The 26,005-nt window shown below is 37.6% G+C and overlaps 1 protein-coding gene across 2 annotated transcripts in view; it reads left to right on the top strand.

Moving 5' to 3' along the window:
• The window catches only part of LOC149576141 (RNA methyltransferase family protein), a 197,075-nt gene that overhangs the window by 93,703 nt on the left and 77,367 nt on the right, over window positions 1-26,005 (top strand). For both annotated transcript variants that reach the window (XM_089816447.1, XM_089816448.1), the window contains exon 4: window positions 11,938-12,047. In XM_089816447.1, the coding sequence (XP_089672573.1) occupies window positions 11,938-12,047 (110 nt within the window). The remainder of the gene's footprint in view (window positions 1-11,937; window positions 12,048-26,005) is intronic.

Raw genomic sequence — 26,005 nt, 5'->3', positions numbered from 1 at the left:
ACTTGTCATGCCAAGTTTACCTCTGAAGTACTCTGTTTTCATCCTTGCAAGAAGCTTGGTGAAAATGTCAGCATTTTGCTCATTAGTGCTAATATAAATTAGTTTGATGACATTTCTGTCAACCATGTCTCTTATGTAATGGTATGGAGTCTCGATGTGCTTTGATCGATTGTGGAAGACAAAATTAACAGAAAGTTTGATGCAGCTTAGGTTATCACAATGAATCACTGTGGAACTTAGTTGCTTTACAAAACGTCCAAATAATAGCTTTCTCAACCATACTGCTTCGTGAGCTCCCATGGAGGCTGCTATATATTCAAGTTTCGGTGGAACTCGACAACTATTGGTTGTTTTCTATTGAACCAAGATATCATTGTTGACCCAAGACTAAAGCAACACCCTGTAGTACTCTTGCGGTTTATAGAACAACCAACTCAATTAGAATTAGTATATCCTTCAAGTTTAATCTCAACATTTTTGTACTTCAAACCAAGACCAATAGTACCTCATAGATATCTCAAGATATGTTTAGTAGCCATCAAATGAATCTTTTTTGGTTCACATATGAAATGGCTTAAAACATTGGTGGCATAGCAGATATCAGGCTTAGTGTTTAGTAAATACATAAGTGATTCAATGATCTATCTGTAGAGATTGAGATCAATAGATTTTGAATTCATTGCTTCTTCTTTTAGCTTGTGTAGATTTGTTTCCATAGGAGTCGCTAGGGGCTTGTAGTCCATCATACCAAATCTAGTTAAGATGTCATGAGTGTACTTACCTTGATTTAGAAAAATATGATCTTTCTTTTGACATACTTCTAGACCCAAATATAGTGTAACAGACCTCGATCCTTCGTTTCATATTCAGCCACAAGATCTTGTTTGCATCTTTCAATTAGATGATCTTCACCTATTATTAATAAGTCATCAACATAGAGAACAAGAATTAACATGTGACCATTAGATATTTTGAAATATATGTTAGGATCCACTTCATTTTTGGAGTATCCTAGTTTGGAGAGATAGCTATCTATCCTTTCATAGCAAGCTTGTGGTGCTTTTTTAAGGCCATAAAGAGCTTTCTTTAGTTTATAGACATATAGGTTCTTGTGTTTTATAGTAAAACCTTTAGGTTGTTCGATATATACTTCTTCATTAATGACACCATTTAGAAATGCGGTTTTGACATCCATTTGATGTATCTTCCATCCTTTGGATGCTGCAATTGTCATGTCCCCATTTTGAAGGCAATTTGATTTAATTAATTTAATTAATTAGGTTGTCCAAAATAATGAATATTTTATGAGGCTGACTAATTAATTATTTTAATTAAATAAATAAGTGGTATTGAGTTAATTATTTATAAAGTTATCAAATAAATAAATATTAAAAGGTAATTTTATATTTAATTAATTTAATAAAGTGACTTGAATTATAAAATATTTTATAAAGTCACTTTATAAAAAAAAAAATCAAGAGTTCCCCTTTTGAGTACATACATGGACTTTGTAAAAGGAAAAAAAAGAAGTAATATTAAAACTAATGTATTATCCCACATTGGCAAGACGGAAACGTGGAGCAAGTGAGGAAGGGATTAAAAGAAAGAGGATAGCTCTCATTTAAGCATGGTTGGAAATATCAAAGAAATTGGAGAATTTTCTGGAGATTATGTCTCAATAGTTTGAATGACGAAATCCCTTCAAGCTGGAAATCATGACGCCATTGAAAGATATGGTCTTGAGATTCAACATAGTAGCAATTCGAAAAAACAGATACGAAAAAGTAGTCCGAAAAAGCGGAACCGAAAAAGCAGGCTGAAAAAGCGGGTACGAAAAAAGCAGTCCGAAAAGGCGGAACCGAAAAAGCAGGCTGAAAAAGTTGGTACAAAAAAGCAGTGCGAAAAAGCAAAGCCGAAAAAGCAGGTCGAAAAAGCAGTTCGAAAAAAGCAAAGCAGAAGGGGCAGCATTGAAGGAAATTATTACAGCTATCTACAACCCGGTTCTTTGTTAGTATTGCTTTTTAGGGTGTTATAAGTTTTCAGCTGTAAGTGTGCATTATACCAGCATTATCATTTTGTAATCCATGTAAATGCCAAAGTCTTGGCCATATTTCATGAGCATTGTATTTTTCATTGCAGTTAAGAAGATAATAGTTGCTGGTGTCATTTAAGCAATTTAATATCATTATATATCAACTAGTTAGTTTGCATACCAACTGTTTGTAAAAATACTAGTTGGCTGTAGGTGTTCATTTCTCATGCTTAGATCATATATATGCACTGAATATTGTCAAAATTAGTAGCACACTCATGTTAAGTCATTGTGTAGTCCATTGTAGTCTTCTGGCACAAGATTCTCATTGATGCAAATTGAAGAAAAAGTCATTTGAAGCTCGCTGAAATACTATATCAGTCATACGTCCCTTGCATGTGAATTGTTTGATGAAATTCCTTGAGCTTTTATCAGCATTTTTGAGAGCAGATTTGAGGCGGGCCATTACAGTGGTATCAGAGCTTGCTTGGAAAGTGTTTGACGAAATGTCAAACCACTGAAGTATAAAGATTTTTGGTGTTTGAAGAAGTTATAACCTATTGGGGTTGTCACCGTGGTATTAGAGTGGTTTTCTGCCATCTTGTGGAAGTCTTATTGGGAATTTGGATTAGCCAGATAGAGAGAAAAATGTTTGACAAAATGAATGCCGGTCCAGATCAGGGAAAGGAAAGATTCTTACAGTTATTAGACACCTTAGCACAGGGACAACGATCAGCAAAGCAGAGAGCACAAGAACAGAGTCAGAGATTGGAGCTTATGATGCAGATGATGGCTCGTCAAATGGGGTTGAATGCTAACGTAGGTGGAGGAAATAATCAGAATGGTAACAATCAGAATGGGAATAATCAGGATGGGACACATAATAGAGGTGAACAAGTTGGGAACAATTTCGGTCATGCACCCCAGCAAGCTAGGACAGTGAGTTCGAGGCCCATGATTCCCACATTTCCTCCTACAGCTCCAGAGCAGCCCGTACCAGAGCCCCAGATCACTGATATACAGGACCAGCTGAGGAGAGATTGGGAAGTCGGAGGTCCAGATTTTACTGCTGCAATTACATTTAGGGAGTATATAGATGTGCGGATGAAGCATATGCCTCGTGGACATGACAAAAACCAAAGCTATGAGCTACGGAAGAAAGTAGGGAAACTTCAATTACCATATTATGATGGCTTGGGGAAGTCTACAGCAAGAGCTTGGGTTCAAAGGCTTGACACATACTTTCAAATGAACCCTATGCCTGAGGAAGAAACTATTAAGTATGCAGCAATTCACCTGGATGGTTTAGCACACGAGTGGTGGCATCATGGTATGGTCACTATGGGTCATGCACACATTACCTCATATATGGAGTTTAAGGAGAGACTGATTGAATGTTTTGATAGGCCTAAGGATCGTCCCTTCCCTATGACAGGCAGAAACTTGTATGAGGAGTTTAACAGACATGCTGATTCGATACAGGGAGACATTAGCATATCTTCAGGTAATGGTTTATCTGCGTCATCTTTACAGGTAGAAGGGGTTACAGACGTTGTGCAAGTTGAGCCAGAAGGTGATATCACAGGCACACCGGATTGTGCAATTGACACAGATAGTGATTCCAGTACAGCTGGGCTGGATGAAGTTACAGCAGTTGAGGATACTATCATGTTTGAGGATAGTACAGTTGATCAGAAAGTGAGCATTCAGGACTATGTAGAAAGTGAGTATCAGTCACAGTTGGATGCTTCTTCACATGAGATAGAGGCTAGTAGCTCTTTACTTGGTTTGGCACGCTAGCTGAAGACAAGGGACAAGAATATTGTCACGGCTTTATCCCATCATGATAGGATACATGGATTGATTGAGAATCACATTTGGATGATTCAACTGCAAGAGAGACAGAAAGGAGTCACAATAGGTTCTTCTTGTGACGACTTACAACAGATCAAGGAAGGCATGGAGGCAATGAAGTTGGCTCTCTCGGATTCTGAGAGACATGTGGACAAGCGTTGTCTTGAGGTGAGTTCAGTTCGGGAGTTAGCGCATATAGCAGGGGCTCAGTTTCCTTTTATAGTTGGGTCACATGTTGATGATGATATGAGTACGTCTAGCATTCACACTCCGGATTTAGAGACTGTAGACAGGTTCGTGAAGTCAGTTGGTATTGTTCACATTACTCAGGTGAGAAGTTTACTTGAATTGCCAGTTGGTTTCCGTTCATGGATTAGATGTTGGGATCCTTATCTTAGTACTTGGGATCGTTTTGACCGGATATAATAGTATCTATTGCACCATCATGGACTTGATTAGTAGTTTGCCAGGTGTAGTTCTCATCCATGCCAACAGCTTGTTTGATGCTGGAATTAGTTTTTACACACCTTTGTTGGGCATTGTTCATGTATCCAGTCGACCATTCTTGTTGGAATGGGTTGATGATCTCTCAGATATGACAAAGTTTATAGAAGAGTCCCAGGATCTGATTATTACAGATGACACCCAGGGGGATGTTGTGGACAGTTTTGAGGACTTAGTCTCCTCAACAGTTTCCTTTGATACGGAGGTTTATGTTGATGCTTCAGTCACTTCGTTTGATGATACAAGTTCAGCAGTTGGACTGCAGGATTTGGATGGCAGTATTATAGACGATAGCTATTATGAGGTTACTCCTTTGGACAGTGTACCAGGGGTAGAGTATAGGAGTTTGACCAGCCAGCACAATCATGTGTCTAGTCAGCTGAGAGTTAGTGAGCGAGACATTGCTATCGTTTGCGAGCATTTCGATGCTACTCGTCAGTTGTTAGCAGTTTATGGATGGGGTTCTTCTACTAGTAATGAGCAAGGAGGCAGTTATCTTTCCTTGATGGAGATCCACTCTTTATGGGAGGCTATTCGGATTTTGAGATAGAATTATATGCAGTTGGTAGCCGACAAATATTATCTTATGGAGTGGGGGAGTACAGCATACGAAGCATTATTGGCCAAGGAAGATGAGGTGAGTGAGCTTACTCAGGAGCTCGAGGTGACTTCTGAGATTCTTGAGAGTACACAGTTGGCTTTCGAGGAGTCACAGTTTCATTTGGCTAAGGTGACCATGGAGTTAGAGCGACTGCAGTCTTTACCAGATTCTGTACAGTCACAAGTTGTGGTGTCTGGTGATCCGAGGATGTCCATGGTCAAGATTGTCAGAGACAGTGGAGATGGGGATGCATCCATCCTTGATACTAACATTGGCATATCGGGTTCGTTCTCACTAGAGTCAGGTTCAGTTGAGTTGGGTGTTGCAACAGATTCTTGTGGTATGCCTGATAGGGTGGTGGCCTCTAGTACTGATGGCACAGAGACTAGATATGTTGTATCAAAGATTATGTGTGATGTTGGTGAGCCGACAGTTGGCATGGTTCTTGCTAGTGATACTACTCCCTTGGCGATGTCTTCGGAGGTAGTAGTCAGTTCCAGCTTGGTTAGTGATCGATTGCAGTTAGTTTCATCTGGGTTGCAGTCTGAGCCATTGACTAAGATTGGCGCATTCTATCGGCATTACACTGTGAGGTATGCTCATCAATTTACCTTTGATGACCATGTTGATGAGATGATGATACAGAGATATACTTTGATTCTTAGTGCTTGTCATCAGTTATGGGATGGTTTGACGCCACAGGATGAGAGTTGTGATGGGCATGACATGGCGATAGGTTCTGCGGTTGACAGCTTGATAATACATGACTTAGAGCAGGAGTTTGGGAGTGATGCTTCAGCGGTTGTTGTTATTGATTCTACTCCTTTAGCTATGACATCTCCTCACTTAGCTGGTGATCAATCACAGTGGGCTGTATCACTTGTTCATGGTGAGCTGCTGACTGAGGTTGGTTCTTTTTATCAGCATTATACTGCAGGGTATGTACATCAGTTAGCATTTGATCCTTGTGTTAAGGAGTTGATGGCAGACAAATTTGGTTTGGGTTCCATTTCTTGCTGTTTATCTTGTGATGTCTTTTCACCATCAGCGGTGCATGGGAGTTATGGTTATGAGACAGTGGCCGGTGATCTGCAGAGTTGTGTTGACTGCAGGAGTTGTACAGTGTGTGGATTCTCCATACTTGGTACAGTTTCATTCGGGAGCATTCACCATTGTTGCAGAGTTGGATTATACATTCCATATAGGCCAGTGGGATGTGTTGTTGTTATTTACTGTGTTGCCAGCTTGATTTGCCCACTTTACTTGGGTTCTGATGCTCTAAGAGTTTTTGTCTCGTGGGTTTCTGACTGTGGCAGTTGTGGTTTTGGAGTTTGTTTGAGCTGTAATTGTCAGTTTGATTATGGATTCCTCTTGGTTATATTGGAGAGGATATTGCAGGAGCCTATGTTAATTAACAATGGTATAGTTCATGACTACATTTGGGATCCAGGTGGATTGATTGGTTTATTGTTCAGCCATTGCTTGGAGACAAGCAATTTCAGGAAGGGTGGATTGTCATGTCCCCATTTTGGAGGCAATTTGATTTAATTAATTTAATTAATTAGGTTGTCCAAAATAATGAATATTTTATGAGGATGACTAATTAATTATTTTAATTAAATAAATAAGTGGTATTAAGTTAATTATTTATAAAATTATCAAATAAATAAATATTAAAAGGTAACTTTATATTTAATTAATTTAATAAAGTGACTTGAATTATAAAATATTTTATAAAGTCACTTTATTAAAAAAAAAATCAAGAGTTCCCCTTTTGAGTACATACATGGACTTTAGAAAAGGAAAAAAAAGAAGTAATATTAAAACTCATGTATTATCCCACATTGGCAAGACGGAAACGTGGAGCAAGTGAGGAAGGGATTAAAAGAAAGAGGATAGCTCTCATTTAAGCATGGTTGGAAATATCAAAAAAATTGGGGAATTTTCTGGAGATTATGTCTCAATAGTTTGAAGGACGAAATCCCTTCAAGCTGGAAATCTTGACGCCATTGAAAGATATCGTCTTGAGATTCAACATAGTAGCAATCTGAAAAAACAGATACGAAAAAGCAGTCCGAAAAAGCGGGTACTAAAAAAGCAGTCTGAAAAGGCGGAACCGAAAAAGCAGGCTAAAAAAGCGGGTACGAAAAAGCCGTCCGAAAAAGCAGAGCCGAAAAAGCAGGTCGAAAAAGCAGTTCGAAAAAAGCAAAGCAGAAGGGGCAGCATTGAAGGAAATTATTACAGCCATCTACAACTAGGTTCTTTTGTTAGTATTGCTTTTTAGGGTGTTATAAGTTTTCAGCTGTAAGTGTGCATTATACCAGCATTATCATTTTGTAATCCATGTAAATGCCAAAGTCTTGGCCATATTTCATTAGCATTGTATTTTTCATTGCAGTTAAGAAGATAATAGTTGCTGGTGTCATTTAAGCAATTTAATATCATTATTTATCAACTAGTTAGTTTGCATACTAACTGTTTGTAAAAATGCTAGTTGGCTGTAGGTGTTCATTTCTCATGCTTAGATCATATATATGCACTGAATATTGTCAAAATTAGTAGCATACTCATGTTAGGTCATTGTGTAGTCCATTGTAGTCTTCTAGCACAAGATTCTCATTGATGCAAATTGAAGAAAAAGTCATTTAAAGCTCGCTGAAATACTATATCAGTCATACGTCCCTTGCATGTGAATTGTTTGATGAAATTCCTTGAGCTTTTATCAGCATTTTTGAGAGCAGATTTGAGGCGGGCCATTACAGCAATTGCAATAATTGTCCTTACTGAAGTATATCGAGCAACTGGAGGAAATGTTTCCTCATAATCAATACCTACCTTTTGAGAGAAACCTCAAGCAACAAATCTTGCTTTATGTTTTTCAATACTACCATTTGAAGCATACTTGATTTTGTATAACCACTTTGATGAAACAATTGATTTGTCTTTTGGCCTAGGTATGATATCCCAAACATCATTTTGTAATATGGATTGATATTCTTCAACCATAGCATCTTTCCATGCTTGACATGATAGGGCTTCTATAACAGTTGATGATTCAGATTTTGTAAGCTCAATTACTAGTGCAATGTAGCATTATTTATTTCTGGTTTTCTTACTCTCTCTGAATATTTCATCCGGTTCAACATTATTTTCTTCAATTATTTTCCTTGCCCATAATGGCCTTTTCTTGATATTAGAGATGTCCCTGTATTCATTGTTTGATAATAGTTCATTCTCTTCTGATATGTTCTCCCTTTGATATTCAGTTTGCTGATTTTCATCCAATTCTGTGATGGGCTTATCTTCTGTACTTGTGGATAGTTGGAGGGCAGTGTCTTCTTTGAATTTGACATCTTTGTGGATTTCAACTGATCTCTGCCCGGGTATATAGACTGTATACCCTTTAGTGTTTTCATTGTACTCAACAAATATACCTTTTTTCCCAGATGGTTCCAACTTGGTTCTCTTTTCTTTAGGTATATGAATATAAACGGGGCAACCAAATATTCTGAGATGACTTAGGTCAGGTTTAATTCCTGAAAAGGCTTCTTTAGGGGTTATGTTTCTTAGGATTGAGTGTGGGCATTTGTTTTGAATATATACAACAGTATTAGTGGACTCAGCCTAAAATGAGAAGTGTAAATTTTAATAATGTAGCATGGCTTTTGTTGACTCAACAATGGTTCTGTTCTTCCTTTTTGCCATTCCATTCTGTTGAGAATTATAAGGTACAATATAGTCCCTCTTAATCCCAACAGAGGTGCAAATTTTTTTGAAATTTTTAAAGGTGTATTCACCCCCATTGTTTGACCTTTTAGAGTTTTTATTCTTTTTGACATTTGATTTTCCACAATTGCTTTGAATTCTTTAAATTTCAATAGAACTTCATTTGATTCTTTGACTTTTAGGAAGTAAATCCAAATTTTCCTAGAAAAGTCATCAATAAAGATTATGTAGTATGAGTATCTTCCTAGAGAAAGTGTTGGCATAGGTTCACACAAATTAGTGTGAACTAGTTCCAGAACTGATTTAGATTTGTATTCACTTGGGGGAAAAGATCTTTTTACATTCTTTCCTAGAGCACATCCTTTACAAATGCCTATATGATTTGAATTTAAGTTAGGTGTTCTAGTGGTGATTTTTCCTATATTCGGTAGTGTATTGAATCCAAGATCTCTGAGCCTGCTATGCCATATTTCATTAGGGTTTGATACTTCACGATTCGGGGCTTGCTTTTGGATGTTACACAATTTATATAGAGTTCCATCTCTACACCCTATGGTGATGGCATTCTTAAGGTTAGAATTTTTAGGCCAGTACAATACTTTGTCTTCATTAAAGGTAACATGATACCCTTCATCTGCAAATCTAGAGATGGATACTAGATTCCTTTTTATGCCAGGTACAAAAAAAAATCTTTCAATTTTAGAGTGATCTCAGTTCTTAGTTGTATAGAACAAGTCCCAATTCCTTTTACTGGATAGGTGGAGTTATCTCCAATGGTGACTCCTTCAGTGAGATAATTTTCAAAAGTTTCAAACTTATCTCTGAATCCCGTTATGCGACGAGATGCACCACTGTTGATTATCCACACATTTTCGTTGGAGGTCATCTCACTTGATAGAGCTGAGTAGAATAATAGATTTTCTTCCTTTTTAGCTTGGGCTACGGAGGCTAGACTTATTTCCCTTTCCGTACAAAATCTGTAGGTATGTCCAAATTTCTCACACTTGTAACATAGAACTTTGAAGAAATCTTCCCTATTGTGATTATTGTTTCCTTTTCTTTGGTCATTTTTCTTCCCTTTATGTTTAAAATTCCTCTTCTTCCCTTTGTTATTAGAGATTGAGGAAAGAGCTTGATTTTCTCCCTCTTGGTTTGAAATGATCCCTCTAGAAATTAGTCTTGATTCTTCTAAGGTGCAATCATTTTTAAGTTGATCAAAAACTGGTAATGAAGGTCTGCTAACGACTTGGATGAATGCTTCCCAAGATATAGGTAGCCCTCTTAAGTCCTATAATGGATAATTCTTGATCTTCAACTTTATTTCAAAAGAAGATAGTGGATTCTTTATTTCGGAAATTCTTCCAAAGTAGGATGAGATTGACTCTCCTTTATTCATTTTTTATATTCACAGGTTGATTTTTTAATGTGAGCAATCTGCTTGAGTTGTTAGTCTCAAATGTATCCTTAATTATTTGAAATACTTCAAATGCTTTCTTGAGATTTGATATGGAATGAAGAATATTATCTTTTGCAGAATCAACAATGATTTTTCTGGCTTTATTATTGCGCCTTTTCCAATTGGATTTTTCTGCCTCGTCTTTAGGTATTGAAATGTCTTTTTCAATGAATGATTCTAATTCTAATTCTTCGAGGATTGTTGTAATTCGAATTTTCCATGAGAAGAAATTTGTTGCTCCTTCAAGCCTATCCTCGACTCTAACATTGCTTGCCATGATGTCACTTTTATTTTGTGATTTGAAAAATTGTTTTTTCTTTTTCTTTTTAAAGCAGTTTAGCAATCTCTCCACCAATTTGGCTCTGATACCATGTTAACTTATTTAGATCGTTGTTGGTGGAGATTGAACTAAATGTATTTGCAGAATAATATAATGACCAGAGCAATTTTCAATTCTGTTTCTGAATTCTGATATAAGTTTCATTGATTTTCTTTATATATATCAATTGTACAGTGTGAACAATAACTCTGTCCAGATAAGTGCAGATCTCTTTTGAACTATACTGAAGGAATATGGCAGATCGAACTTGTGATATATGGCAGACTGTATTTGTTATAACTGAGATTTACGTTACCGTTTTATTGATGTGTTTCTGCAGTTTTAACATGGCATATATATATATATATATATATTGTAGCATGCCTAAGTAGGGGCATGACCCTACATGGCTTATGCCACGTAGAGTCATGACCCTACGTGGTCATGTTACAAGTCACACCAATTCAATGTATTACAACTGATGGCCGATACTTGATCGGCATTCTTGATAGGCATTTGGTCTTTAAAACAATGGATTCATATTATGATTTCAATAATGTATAATATAGAAAAATATATAGGTTGATGATATATATATATATATATATATATATATATATATATATATATATATATATATATATATATATATATATATATATATATGTATGTATGTATGTATGTATGTATGTATGTATGTATGTATGTATGTATTAAATCAGACTTTCATATATTAAATTTTCATCAATATCTATATTAACATATATAATATACTTATAGAACTTGCTTCAATTTACTATGAGGCTAACTTTCTCAACACCTGACACCTTTTTAACTCTAATGCCTGGGTTTGATGTATTACCTTTCTTAATCCTCCACAGAGACCTCCTTGTCTGTTCAGGATTTAGTTCCATCAAGTTGTCTTTGTGATATTGCTCAAAATTTTCAATGCAATATCTAAAAAATTGTCTATGGACTTTCCAATTATTAATGGTATTGTTTTTATACCTTACTAGGTTTTAGATTACCATGTTTAACATTTGGAAGTTTCTACACAAGCATCAACTAGGAACAGTAACTAACGGTGGCAGACTACTACTGTTGACCAATGAAGACTCTTTTTTTTCACTCTAATAACACTTTTAATTTTCATTGCGAGTAAGTAGAAAACATAGTTCCTGTTCACATGCAGTCCTAGAATGTGATTGAAAATACATTTGAGAAATTTTCTTACAAGTTTAAATTGAATTGGTTTTCTTGTTTGTTTTTGTTATATTATTTGCCAGATATTGTAAACACATTAGTTTTCTTACAATTTTAGACATGTATTAGTATCCATCTTGTATCTGATTCGTCCATTTTAATCAAATTCAAATGCAGCCAACACTAAATTAAATAATTTGCTTGTGTCTGTGCTAATTTGGAACTTTTATTCCTTCTCTTAGGTACTTGCAATCGTGCAAGAGTGCTGGCAGGATCCAATGTCGAACCTGTCGGCTTATGATGTTCATAAGCACAATGGATTCCTCAAACATCTCACTTTAAGAACAGGCAGGTACTAGTTTCTTTATATTTTAATGTCTTGTGGGAAGTTCCATTGCTGTTTTTTAGAATTTGGAATGCACTTGCATGTTTATAGTGTCAGAATCTTGATGTGTATTCCTTTCACTTCATGGTTTGCAGTCAAGGTTATTCTTGAGTCAAAAATTAAAAGAAAGGATTATGTTTGTGAACAGTGACAAAAATGCAAGTTATATTATTTACAAGCTTCTAGGCAATGGTGGGCTTTCAGGCATCTTTGAGGCAAGAACTGAAAGGAGAATAAATTGTTTCCTTATGTTGTTTTTGGAGTGTTTATTTCAGTTTTTAATATATTTGCCTACTTATGTTAATCTGAATTTCATCTCTCTATAAAAAGCATATAATGAGAACATTTCAGCTTTAACAATAAACAAAGTTGTGATGATTTCCCTTGTTGTTGGTAAAATCATATGTGTTGTCTATAATGTGGTTAATGTTTATCATGTCATTGGTAGTTAGCATGGCCGAGGGGTAGGTAGTTGTGGTTGCGACAGTTCACTTTGAACCCCCTCAGAGTACCTCAGATGAAAGAGGGCATCATGATAATTTGCATCAGCATTGTCTTTGGTATCATTGTTGTTCACTCGATGTAAACCTTGATTGATATCAATGGAATACATGTCAGTTCTTTGATATTGTCTTGCATTTACTATATCTGTTACAACTCTTATACAATAGCATGCATTAAACTTTATTTACCATAGGCGGTAAACATTTGGCATCGTTGCCTTTACAATTTTGGGAAGCAACAAAGTATGGATGGCTAACGAAGAGTTATGGGTCAACCAATAAACTACGGGAAGAGTAGCCGTTAGGAAGACAAGAACCCAAAATTATTCGAAGGTGAACAAGAGTTGACAACTGACTTCATTTCACTACTTTAGTCATCCACTGAGACACGTGTGGAGGGAAGCTGCACAACAAAGAATACCAGAAGGTGTCGTGTAGAGTACCCTCAAAGTAAGTCCAGTGGTAGAGCATTTGATGTGCTGTCTCCCTCTGTTGTTGGCACAAACATTCCTGACACTTCAAAACCGGTGGGAGGAAATCAATCGTGAGAACCAATGACAAGAAGTTGTCCAAGATTACTACCGCCAAAGGGAGGAATAAGTGAGATGAATTCTGTTGTAAGGGAAATATGAACCCTGAGACAAAAATATGAATAAAGGACAAAACAATGTTATGATTATGTTCATATAGTGATATATATTGTATATAGACAATAAATGAATAAAACTCTTCTCGTTTAAGCCACGTTGTTTCAATTCGATAAATGAGAAGTATACATGCCAAATTATTAAATAAAAATGGATGTAGAAAGAAACATAAACGAGAGTGAGGCTATCCAAAGGGCTTTATCACTACATGTGAAATGAAGGAGATGGTTCAAGACACTTGCTAAAGGGTTGATGGAAGGAAGGCTATGTGGTATAACCAAAGGTGAAGAAACCAAAGGAGAACTGTACAATAGGGAAGAGCATTGCCAAGAGTATAGTAGATAGCGAGAGGTAGGCAACGATGATTTGATAGAGGAGACAAGGAGCCGATTAGGGAGTTTAACCCTTACACCACAAAATGAGGCAAGGGAAGCCAGAAGGAATGTAAAGAAGAGGCTAGGGAAGTTGAGGACACTAGAGCAGTGAGGAGTGTCAAAGGGATGTCAAACAATGGTCAACACAACCTGTTAGGATGTAAGCAAACCAACTTGGGAGTACAACCCATTGGAGGCAGCATAAACAAAAACATGTTGCAAAAGCATAAATTACCAAAATTTAATGGTGACGAGAAGGAAGATTCTATAAGGCTTTGCCAGACTTGCAAAACCATTTGGACAACGAACAAAATCATAGAAAAGATGAATGGGTCCAACAGTTTTCGATGACCCTACGAGGAGTTTCCATTGACTGGTACTTAGATATGGATAAAGCCAAAATAAACAAATGGGATAACCTCAGAAAGGAATTTTAGTCTAAGTTTCGATTGCTTTGGGATGACAACGAAATAGTTGCCGAAATATACAATGCAAAAGAAGGAAAGAAGAAAGCAGTACGAGTATACAATCAAAGGCTTAAAGAGCTGCTTGGGAAGATGGAGACCTAGCTAGCTAATGAATTGAAAAAGAGATTGTTTGTAGAGAGATTAAAGCCTTCCCTTAAGAAGAAAATGAAGCTAGTACCGTCCACGTCATATGCCAACGCCTACGACAAAGAAATGAACCTTGAAAGTGAAGACAAAACTTCAAAGAAGAAGAGGAGCAAGTCCTCGCTAGAGAGTGATGAATCATTTGGAGAGAGCAAAAGCGACGATGAGTCGAACAAGGTGCAGACTCTTCAAAAAGATATGGAATGAATGTTGAAGAAATTTAATATAATGAAGGGGAACACAAGACAAATTGACGAGGGAGAATTGTGGTTCACAAAGTGTAAGGAGAATGGGTACACGAAGGGTTCATGCCTGAGGAAATCATTTTGCGACATTTGTCAGGTTATGGCTCATTCCACTAAGGAATGCTTATACAACATGAAAACAAGGAGCCAACAAGTGTCGTTTACACAAGAACAACCGTCTACCTCTGGGGCAGCAAACATTGCACAAGAAGTAGTTTGCAGAGGGGAATGAGTAATTTGGTCACGTTGAGGCAAAGATTTCCAAAACGGGCTTTGTTCATGAGGGAGTCTCAAGTAGACTGTTTTCGTACTCGAGCAACAATAATTCTACTACCTGACTTAGGGTTGGTGGTTGGGAGAGGAACGAAGAATTAAGGCTTAAGTATGTATTATAAATTAATCAGATTTCAACAATCCATTATAAGTGCAAAACAGTTTTCTGGAGTTTGCTTCTATGCATATTTTTTATCATCCAACTCCAGAAAATTGTTTTACACTTATGTATTATAAGTCAATTTGTGATTCTAAATATAGTATGTAGGAGATTTAGGATTGTCTTAGTATGAAACAAACATAATCTAAATCGTAATTAAGAATTTTGAGAAAAATCAAGTAAGATCCTATTAGGGGTCATTACACAATGATATTATTAAACATTGACAATAGTAGTTTAATGCCAGAAATCTCGAAGGAGGCTAACTTATATCATGGAAAGTGGATTACCACATTGGTAAGACAGGGTGACGCCATTGCGACACTAGCTAGTATTCCAAGGTGCAATATATTTCGGGTTTGGGGTACACTCTAGAGGCAACAGGTTGTGGTCATGCTTGATAGTAGAGTCACATCAATTTCATCAACTCATTACTTGTGAATTGAAGGGACACAAAGGGTTCAAAATTTAGATGGCAGGAGGAAATCTCTTGTCATGTACTCATTTGGTTCTGCAGTTGAGCATTACCATGGGAAGCTACATAGTGACAAATGACTTTTTTGTAGTAGATCTAGATGACATGGATGCTATATTAGGCATCTTGTTGATAGAGACTCTCGAAAAGTACATATAGAGTTCAAAAGGATCCTCTTTCAAAGCGGAGGCAAAAAGGTGGTGCCGAGAGGGATGTGAAAAACAACCCGATGGGAATCTCTACATGTCAAATGGAAGCAATCTTCAAACATGATGATGTCGTCTAGGAGACACATTGCTTGGTATCCACAAAGCCTTTATATAGGCAACAAACCTACTACTAGGATGAGGAGCTTTAGGTGGTATTGCATATGCATAGTTTGCTCTTCACTAATATTCCACTTGGCATACCCCCACATTGAGGCTTTGAGCACACGATCAAGTTGAAGGAAAGAGCTAAGCCTGTCATCACCATGCCCTACCGCTTTTCTAAGAGGTTCAAGGATAGAGAAGACAATTTAGGAACTCCTCGATAAAGGATGGATCAGGCCCAACTCTAGTCCATTGTATCTTTGGTAGTGTTGGTGAGGAAAATGGGTCCCTCGAGATGTGTGTGGACTATCGTGCATTGAACAAAAAGACTATCAAAAATAGATGCTCCATCCCCAAGATCGTTGAGCTGTTGGACAGATTTCATGGTATAGTCTATTTCTCAAAAATTGATCTCCATTACGACTACCATCAAATCTGAGGCAACAGGATGTAGAGAAGACAACTTTTCGTTGCCATTATAGATACTATGAGTTCTTTGTCATGCCATTTTGGTTGACTAATGCTCTTGTTACCTTGTAGTCTTACATAAACTTCATCCTCAACAAGCAATTGTGCAAGTTTTTGTTGTTGTTCTTCCATGACATACACATCTACTATAAGACTTGGGATGAACATTTGAGACATTTGGACAAAGCATTCGGGATCATGGAGTCCCAATCATTGTTTGCTAAGATTTCCAAATGTAAGTTTGAGATGATCGAGATATTACACTTGGGTCATGTCATTAGTGCCCAGGGAGTACAAGTACATCAAGAGAAGATTCAGACAATTCTAGATTGTCCTCCTCGCAAGATTTCAGTTTACCTTGAGGATACGTTCCCCTAAAAAATCTCTAGTGTTCCTAGAATGGAAATGCACTGGAGACTTGGGGACAACATTTCGACATCCTTAATGATGCCACCAAATCACCAGCATTCTATTGGTAACACGAAGACATCCTAACGTCTCCAGAGGAGATAGGGGGACAAATTGTGTCCCTCTACCCCTTAGGGGATGCCCATGCGTCCCCCATCACGACACCTAATAAATTGCAATAAAAAAAACAAAAGATTTTTTATCTGTTTAATGGGTTCTATTCCAACCCTAGAGGTATGTGGGGACCATCTCTTGTGTTATATTGATTCAAAACACTATCAAGCTTCATTTGTATTGATTTTTTGATTTCAAAGTGTTTGCAACAGCAGCAAAAAGAAGAATGAAGAGGCCTCCTTCACTACATGTTGGGCCTTGGCATTTTAATTTTGTAGTTTGTAGTTGTTTTGATATATTATATCGTGCTACTCAATGTAATCATCTTTACTATGAGATACTCGTACTGTTTATATCTATCATATAATAGAACACTTCCATTTTTGAGTTGAGTATTTAAAATTTTATTGTTCAATGTTCAATTTTCAATGTTCCACTTCAATGTTCAATTTTTAATGCTATTTTGCTGGTTTACATCTTTTTGTCATATATTATTATACATATTTTTATAACTAGCATTTTAAGTACCACATATATAGTATATGTTAAAATGTATAGATCAGATTGTAGATAGAGAAATTTTAATTTTGCAATGTAATACATGTGAACTATCACTGATATAGTCTCTTTTGATCTGATTGTAATTTTTTCTTTCTTTACGGGGATATACAAGGATTTATTATGCAGATCTGAAATTATATATATTGTATCTTGTATTGGCACCCAATGTGAATTGTATGTGTTTTCCTAGAATTGACTAGAATAAAGTTATAATAGAAAGTCACTTTAAGTTATTCTAGTTTTTTTGAGAAGCTAGTTCATGAGGAACAAAAAATGTTTTATCCCACTTTACAAAGAGTACAAGCATTCGCTAACTAAAAAAGCTATACAAGCAAGCTTGACCTTTCGTTTGAGAGCATTATATGAGAATATTATCTTTGAGTTATTTCTCCAATGATAATTTTAGTAACTGGTTGTTCCCAAGGATGGAAACCCTTGGAATTTGAGGTTGGACAAAACCCCAATCTCCGCTTGAGAGGTGGATTTTCCTAAATTCACTATTGAACACAACTGGAGATTCTTGGAAAGCTATTATGAGAGTATTGGACAGATTTAAGGTTTTATGATAAAAGTTTCAAAGTCTGAAAGTTCTGAGAAATTGGTCTGAAAGGGTATACATTAGCAGCATGATCTGAGGTTGTTTTGACATCTCCAAATTTTGGAATCACTTGTAAATTAAAAGCATTGATGTTGTGTAATGTCCCCATTTTTTGTAGTGTCTTTGGAGTTGGCTAGGTCAGCTCATCACGACTCTCATGAGCTGACAGTGAGACTTGAGGGTCTTAGTTGTGGACTTTCTATTTTTAGTAAGTCTATTTTGGGCAGTTGCCATATTTGGCAGGGCAGTTGGTGGCACAGAGAATTGGTCATCATCTGCATTAGACAGAGTTAATTAATTGATGGGTTCATACTTATTAAATAGGTAACGAGGCTTTATTATTATAATGACATTTTATGTTATTTAGTGTTATAAGATGAAATTGGGAAGATGAAGCTTCTTAAGTGAAAAATGTGATGAAGAAGCTAAGTGCCAATTTGAGATATAAAAGTGAGGCCATTTCTGAGAGAAAGTGATGTAAGAAGAAGTCTTGCTCTCTAACCCTACCTTATCTTAGGGTCTTCTCTAGGCTAGTTCTCTAGCCTATTAGGGTTCTTGCACTAACCCTAGCTTAGGAGGATCCTCTTTCCAATCCTCCACCTCTTCAACTTGTGCACAACAGTAATGAAGTCAATTCAACCTAAACATGCTCCATGAATGTCTTCTTGGATCATCCACACCAAGTGCTCAAACATGATCAAAACTAACTAACAATGGAGAGGAAGGCTTGTTTCTAGGGCATTGGATCCATTCCAATGCTCATCAACTTAAAATGCAAAGAAATTCCTATCGATTTCAAGAATTTGCTCCAAACTAGGCCTAATAGGGCTACAAGGAATTAGGCCTTAAAACACCCTTTTCGGCTTATAGCTCAAAAACTTGCTTAACAAAGTGGCAGAGAAACTCCATATTTTGACACCCTTTTGGAAGACCTTCCAAATTTACTTGGTCTCAGTTCCCCAACCTGTTCGTACAGTGAGATGCTAAGATCAAGCCTAAAAACAAAGGTTTTGCACAATATTGTCAGCATTCACAAGGGTTTGATCAACCACATAGCAAAACCTATCGCGATGACCTCTCCTTTGGTATGAGGCTTCTCCACAGTCATGCCCTCCTCTCCACATGCTTTGATTGAAGCAATGAATGCATTCAATCCATCCAAATGCTGCTATAGTCATGATGATGCCTAGCCATGCTTCACTGTCTTGCCTAGGGCATCACTGCAAAAATAGAAGGCTTGCTTTCCAGGGCCCAAGCTTTTGCACACCTAATGTATAGGGAGTCATCTCACAAATCCCAAGGAACCGTATAGATGCCACTATGGTAATGTGAGTTATGACCCCATAACCAAAAACTGTTTGGTTTAGACCAATGTCAGTGCTAAGAATAAGAAATTTACAAAATGCAATGAAATGAAACTACACAACCTATTTAACCACACATAGAATGAAGAAATTACATCTACTAACTCATCCACAAACTACTGTGCAGGGATCAATCCATTAATTCACAAATGCAAAGCTAAATGCCCCTACTATGATAAAATTGCAATTATGCTTGCTTATTAATCAAACTTACTTCCAATGTTAACCAACCCTTGTCACAGGTCGAGGGAGGCCTTAAATAGGTCCAACATACATGTCCCAACTGTTTTAGGTAGTTATTCAACCCCTTACTCGAAGATGTACTCAAAACAACAAAAGTTGTCGTGATAACTTTTGCAATTTTGCAAAGTTGTCATGCAACTTGACAACATTTTGCATAGTTGGACCAAACTTGGTCAAAATCTCATGAAACTCTACCAAATGCTTAAATATGAATGTCAGGACATGAAACCACTATTCTATCCTTTGTTTGTCTAGTTTAGCCCCCTGAATGCACAAATGTCATGTTTGACAACAATGACAACATTTGCACAATACCTAGCAACTTTGAACAAACAAGTAACATTGCATGTTTACAATGACCTAATTAGACCTCCTAATGATCAAGTCACACTTTAGGACTAACTAGCCCTCTTATTGCACTAGTGGCTTAGCCAAAGCCACTACAAGCCAAAAAAAATGTAAAAACCCTAGGTAGAAAGATAGCCTTACCTAGGTGCTCCTGCGCCATGCTCCCCCACAAAAAAGCAAATCATGTCACTCCTGTGGACAAGATATCCTCAGTAATTCTTATCTTCTTGAAGTCTATAGCTGCAACCCATGTTGCTTTTGACTCTGGCCTGTGCTTCCATTTGATGAGGTGTTCCATGTACACCTTGTGTCTAGTGGTCTTCTTGATCCTTGAGTCCAGTACCTTTTATGCCTCTAGCTGCACCTTGGGAGGTAAAACATTAGGTTCTACATCCTTGCCAACCTCCTGCTTGTTCATATCCATTTCAGTTACAGGTCCCTTTAATTTGACCAAGTCTGCCACATTGAAGACATGTGAGATGCTCAAATTATTAGGTAGATCCACTTTGTATGCATTAGCCCAATACTTGGCTAAGATTTTGCAGGGTCCCACTCTCTTCATCTATAGCTTAGAAGGCATCCCTTTCTACAACCTAGACTTGTTCAAATGTACCATGACATAATGACCTATTTCAAACTGTACATCTTTTCTCCTCTCCTCCACTGTCACTTGCTCTTGAATCTCCTTCATGGTTTGAGTGAAGTCTTTAGCATGACCACTCCTATATTCCATAGCTCCAAGATCTCTGAGTTCGCACACACCCCTTGGATGCATCCCATAAACAACCTCAAATGGGCTCCTACCTGTTGTCCTATTCACACTATCATTATATGCATGCTCTGCTTGAGAAATAACCATATCCCATTTTTGACCATGTTCTTTAGTTGGGCACCTTAACAAGTTACCTAACACCCTATTAACCACCTCAGTTCGGCCATCAGTCTGAGGGTGGTAAGCTGAACCAAATGATAGGTTAGTTCCCAACCTACTCCACAATGTTTTTCAAAAGTGGCCCATAAATTTGACACCCCTATCTGACACAATGCTCAGGGGTAGCCCATGGATCCTCACAATCTCCTTAAATAATAAGTGTGCGATATGGCTAGCATCATGAGTAGTTTTACAAGGTATAAAATGACCCATTTTGCTAAACCTGTCCACCACAACATAGATGCTATCACAACCCTGCTTTGTTTTTGGTAACCCTATAGTGAAGTCCATGCTAACACACTCCCATGGTCTATTAGGGATTGGTAAAGGTTGGTACAAACTTGTATTCCTAGCTACTCCTTTTGCTTTCATGCACACTACACACTGTTCCACATATCTTGTCACATCCCTTGACAACTTTGACCAATAGTAAAACCTTTGAACTGGCTCCATGGTTTTGTTAACACCTATTGACCACTTAAGACTTCCATTATGTTTTTCTTGGATAAGGTTCTCTCTCACGGAACCCTTAGGAACACATAACTGGTTTCCTTTGAACAATAGCTCACTTTGCAAGGTATAATCAACAAATGTACTATGAAAATGATTCTGAAAATCAGAACATACCTTATAAGCTTCAACAAATTCTTCATCATCCTTGTAGAGGTCCTTGAAACTCTCTATGCCAATGCTATGTAGTTGAACCTCTTGAATGGTCAACATCCTCCTGCTTAGGGCATCTGCAACCTTGTTCAACCACCTATTCTTGTGCTTAATGGTGAATGTGAATGCTTAAGATATTCCATCCACTTCAAATGTCTATTACCTTGCTTTTCTTGTGTATTGATGTAGCTAAGGGCTTGGTGTTTAGTGAACACTACAAATTCTTTGGGTAGAAGGTAATGTCTCTACATCCTAAGAGACTGAACCAAAGCATACAACTCCAGGTCATAAGAAGAGTATTTCTTCTTGGCTTCATTTAATTTCTCACCGAAGAAGGCTACTGGCCTACCTTCTTGGATTAACGCACCCCCTACTGCCATCCCACTTGCATCACACTCTAGAATAAATAGTTTGTCAAAACTAGGTAGTCGAAGGATAGGTTGTGTTGCTACTTGTTCCTTCAACCTTTCAAATACCTTCCCTGCTTCAGAGGTCAACCTAAACTTGGTCGTCATCCCACTCTTAATGGTATCTAGCACTAGTGCACAAATACCATTGAATTTCCTAATGAATTTTGTATAAAATTGAGCTAACCCATGGAAACTTCTTACCTATGTTGTTGTGGTAGGTGGTGGTTAGTTTTGGATTGCTGCAACTTTGTCTTGATCCACCTTCAAAGATCCCTTGGATACCACAAGTCCCAAATATGCAAGTTCTTGCTTCAAATAATCATGTTTTTCCAAATTGATTGCTAACTTCTCTTCATGCAGCTTCTTTAGCACAATCTCCACATGTTTGAGATGCTCCTCTCTTGTTTTACTGAGGATGAGTATGTCATCCAGATATACAACCACAAATATCCCTGTGTAGTTTTTTAACACTTCATTCATGAGTGTCATGAATGTGCTAGGAGCATTTGTGAGCCCAAAAGGCATCACAAGCTGCTCATACAACCCATATGGGGTCTTAAAAGTTGTCTTCCACTCATCTCCCTCCTTGATTTTAATTTGGTGGTAACGACTCTTCAAGTCTAGTTTGGTGAAATACATAGCTCCTCCAAGACAATCCATCAAATCCTCTATTCTAGGTATGGGAAACCTATACCTGATAGTGATCCGGTTTATGGCCCTTGAATCTGTACAAAGCCTCCATTTTCCACCCTTCTTGGATGCCAAAACTACTGGTACTACACAAGGGCTAATACTCTTCCTTATCAACCCTTGGTCTAGGAGTTCTTGCACTTGTCTAGCCACCTCTTGGTTTTGATCAGGAGTAAGCTTATAGGATGCTTTATTAGGCAATGATGCACCAAGCACAGAGTCAATTTGATGATTTATCACTCTTCTGGGAGGTAAGATTGTAGGAGTTCCATTACTGACTATGTCTTTGTACCTTCCAAGTAACTCTTGGATTTCAAAGGGTAAGGGTTCTTGTTTTGACCTCTCTCCTTCCTTTAGCTTGAGCAAAATGGCATACCCTTCACTTCCTTCATGCTTGAGGGCATTGATGAACTCCTTTCCACTATTCAATAAGACACTAGGGGTCTTAGACTGTGACTCATCTTCTTCCAATAAGGACATAATCTTGAAAGTTCTGGCATCATTCTTGAAAGAAATGGAATTCTCTTTTCCATCATAGACAACACCCCTATCATATTACCAAGGCCTGCTCAATAGCAGATGACATGTATCGATAGGCAACACATCACGAAGTAGTTTATCTTTGTAGCCTGCAATTGAAAACTCAACCCATGTTTGCTCATTTACAAGTACACCTTGCCCTTTGTTTAGCCACGTCAGCTTGTATGGATTAACACGAGGCATCTTTGCCAACTTGAGTTTGTTCACTGCCTCTTCAGATATAATATTGTTTGTGGAGCTTGAATCCACAATAACTTTACATGCTTTACCCAAAATCCTGCATCTAATTCTGAACAAAGATCTCCTATGCTTTGGTTCATCCTTGATTGGTTGCCTAATCAATACTCTTTTGAACATTAAGTTCTCTCCACTCTGTGATTCAATATGATCCACCTTAGATGTTGTAATGTCCCCTTCTTCGTTCTAGATCTTATGGTGCCTTGTTGGTCTATCTTTCCATCCAGATTGGCTAATGCCAGCCAGCCATAGGAGTCTTTTTTGGTTTCGTTGGGGAGATATTTAAGTGGGGACTTCCTAAAGTTAAGTCACTTTATTCTATAAGGTTGATTTATAAAGTTACTTTATCATTTAAAGTCACTTTATGACAAAAGTAACTTAAGTGACTAAAAGATGAAATTGGCTTTTATTCCACATTACTTAGTTGTTTGCAACTTCCCTCACATCGAGGTTATAAAGGCAAGGAGCCACATTGGGAGTTACACCATGAATTCTAATATTGTTCAAATGACGAAAAAGGTTGCTTAAATGTGATTGGTTGTTTTAAGGACGAAACCCCTTAAAGCAGTAAGAGAAGTTGGACGTAACCCCAACTACTCTTAGAGATTACTTATAGGTTGGTAGAGATATTGGAAGAGTGATACGTCATTTCTAGTCAGGTTTGCCCAAACATCAGATATCTCTTCATATGCAAGGTGGGAAGTCATAGAAGTAATCAGGGAGAGCAAGCTTTCAGAAGATAGACAGGTACTGCAATAGTAGGAAGTATCAGCTAGACCACATAATACTAGTTTGTAGAATGTTAGCAGGGAAAGCTCCAACTTGGCCGACTATCATCTACTCTGCGTGGTTAGGAGGGAGCTCGACATTGAGTGTGGTGGTTGAAATTGTGGGTGAAGCTGGGTATTGCATAAGTGTTTGCTGGAAGTAGGAGTTGGCAACAAGGGTGGACAGACATTCACCCCATGTGATAGTGGTAGGAATACACGACTCCATCTTGATAGGGCACGAGAAGAAGTTAGCAAGCGGAGGACATTCCTAGGCTCGAAACTTATGACAAAATATCCATACTCTCATGACTCTTGGTTGTCGTGCAGTGGGCTTCATACCATATCACAGGGACCTTTGCTGGATAGTAACTAGACCAATGGCAGCTCGGTTGGGATTAGAGTTGCAGCGTTGGACAGTAACAACCCACTTCCAAGGTGACGGGATTGGACTTCATGCAACCGTAACCCGTGTAACTGGACACCCACAATGGCATCTTACTGTGGTGAAACCGGGTTAGTATACTATATGTCTAGTATTGGTGACAAATTATGTTGTGAGTGAAAGGTTAAGTCCATTGTTTCCACTGCATATTGAATTAATACCGTCTGTTATTGTTGAGCTTGGTTTACTTATATTAATGCAATTTCTTGGAGATAGTAAGTTGATGGGTTGGATAACCTTTTTAAAAAATGTTTGGATAATAATCTTAGAAAGAATACTGCAGTAGTATTAGCACGTTCAATACACAATTCGTACACCAACTATTTGTTAAAGTTCCATGAGTATAAATTTAATTTCTTCAACTAGATTAAGTGTGGGGATATTTTAGATGTCTTGGCACTCATTGTATCTTCCTAAACATATGCAACCCTTTTATCATTGCTTGAAGAAGTAGGTTTGTTAGGGCATCTATAGGTAGGGTGACCCATCTGACCACAAGTGTAACATTTCGTACTCGCAAATTATGAATTACTTCTACTTGAATTTCTTCCTCTATTAGAGTCTCCTTGAGTATCTCTTCCTCTTGTATAGCCCCCTCTTGGAGTAGTTTCACTACCCTGCTCGGCAAGTTTAGACTCACCTTGGTTTCTTTGATCATTACCTCTACCTTGGTACCCACCTCTATATCCTCTTTGGTCTTGTCCTCTGCCGCTAACTCTAAAATTAGAATCCCCTTTCTTCCTGTTCTTTTCTTCCACCTTAAGAGCCAATTGATGACACTTCTGAACAGTGGTAGGGGTCCATAGGCTTAACTCTTCTTGGATGTTCCACTTCAGTCCACCCAAGTATCTTGCTACCTTAACAGGTTCCTCTTTTTGAATCTTGGACCTCAGGCATAAATTTTGAAACTACTACGTATAAGAGGACACTTCCAAGTCTTTTTGCTTCAGACCTTGCCTCTTTCTGTGTAATTGTACTTCATAATCTTCTGGTAGATAATTTTCCTTTAGTTTAGTCACCATGGCATTCCAGTTAGCTATAGGCTTTTTACCCATTCTTACCCTTTCATCTTGCATGTATTTCCACCATGTCAATGCTGAACCTCTTAGTTTTGATTTTGCCACCTTTGCTTTTTGTGCCTTTGTGACACCTCCACACTCAAAATGATTTTCCATCCCCTCAATCCATTCCATCACTGTATCAGTGTCTATCTTTCCACTAAACAATGGAATTCCTTCTAGGGCTTTTCCTCCTAGTGCCTTGATAGCTTTGAAGAATGGTACCTCATTCAATGGAGGGTCTGGTTCAAGAATGATGTCTTCCTCATCAATCTTTTCCTTACCTCTGTCACTACTCTCACCTTCCTTATCTTTCTTATTAGCTGCCTCAACAACTTTCTAGTTTTGTCCTCATCTCTTCTAGGGCTTCTTCAAGGATCCTGTTTCTCTCCTTTTGTTCAGCCACTTCTTTGGCTAACTCTACATTAGTCACCATTGTTGTTTCACCTACTGATTCTTCAGTTTGAAACATCTATCCACA

The sequence above is a fragment of the Cupressus sempervirens genome, chromosome 1 (genome assembly GCF_028749045.1).
Source record: "Cupressus sempervirens isolate cs-2001-9-10 chromosome 1, ASM2874904v1, whole genome shotgun sequence".
In the NCBI taxonomy this organism is placed as follows: Eukaryota; Viridiplantae; Streptophyta; class Pinopsida; order Cupressales; family Cupressaceae; genus Cupressus; species Cupressus sempervirens.
This window is presented reverse-complemented; position numbering and strand designations above follow the sequence as displayed.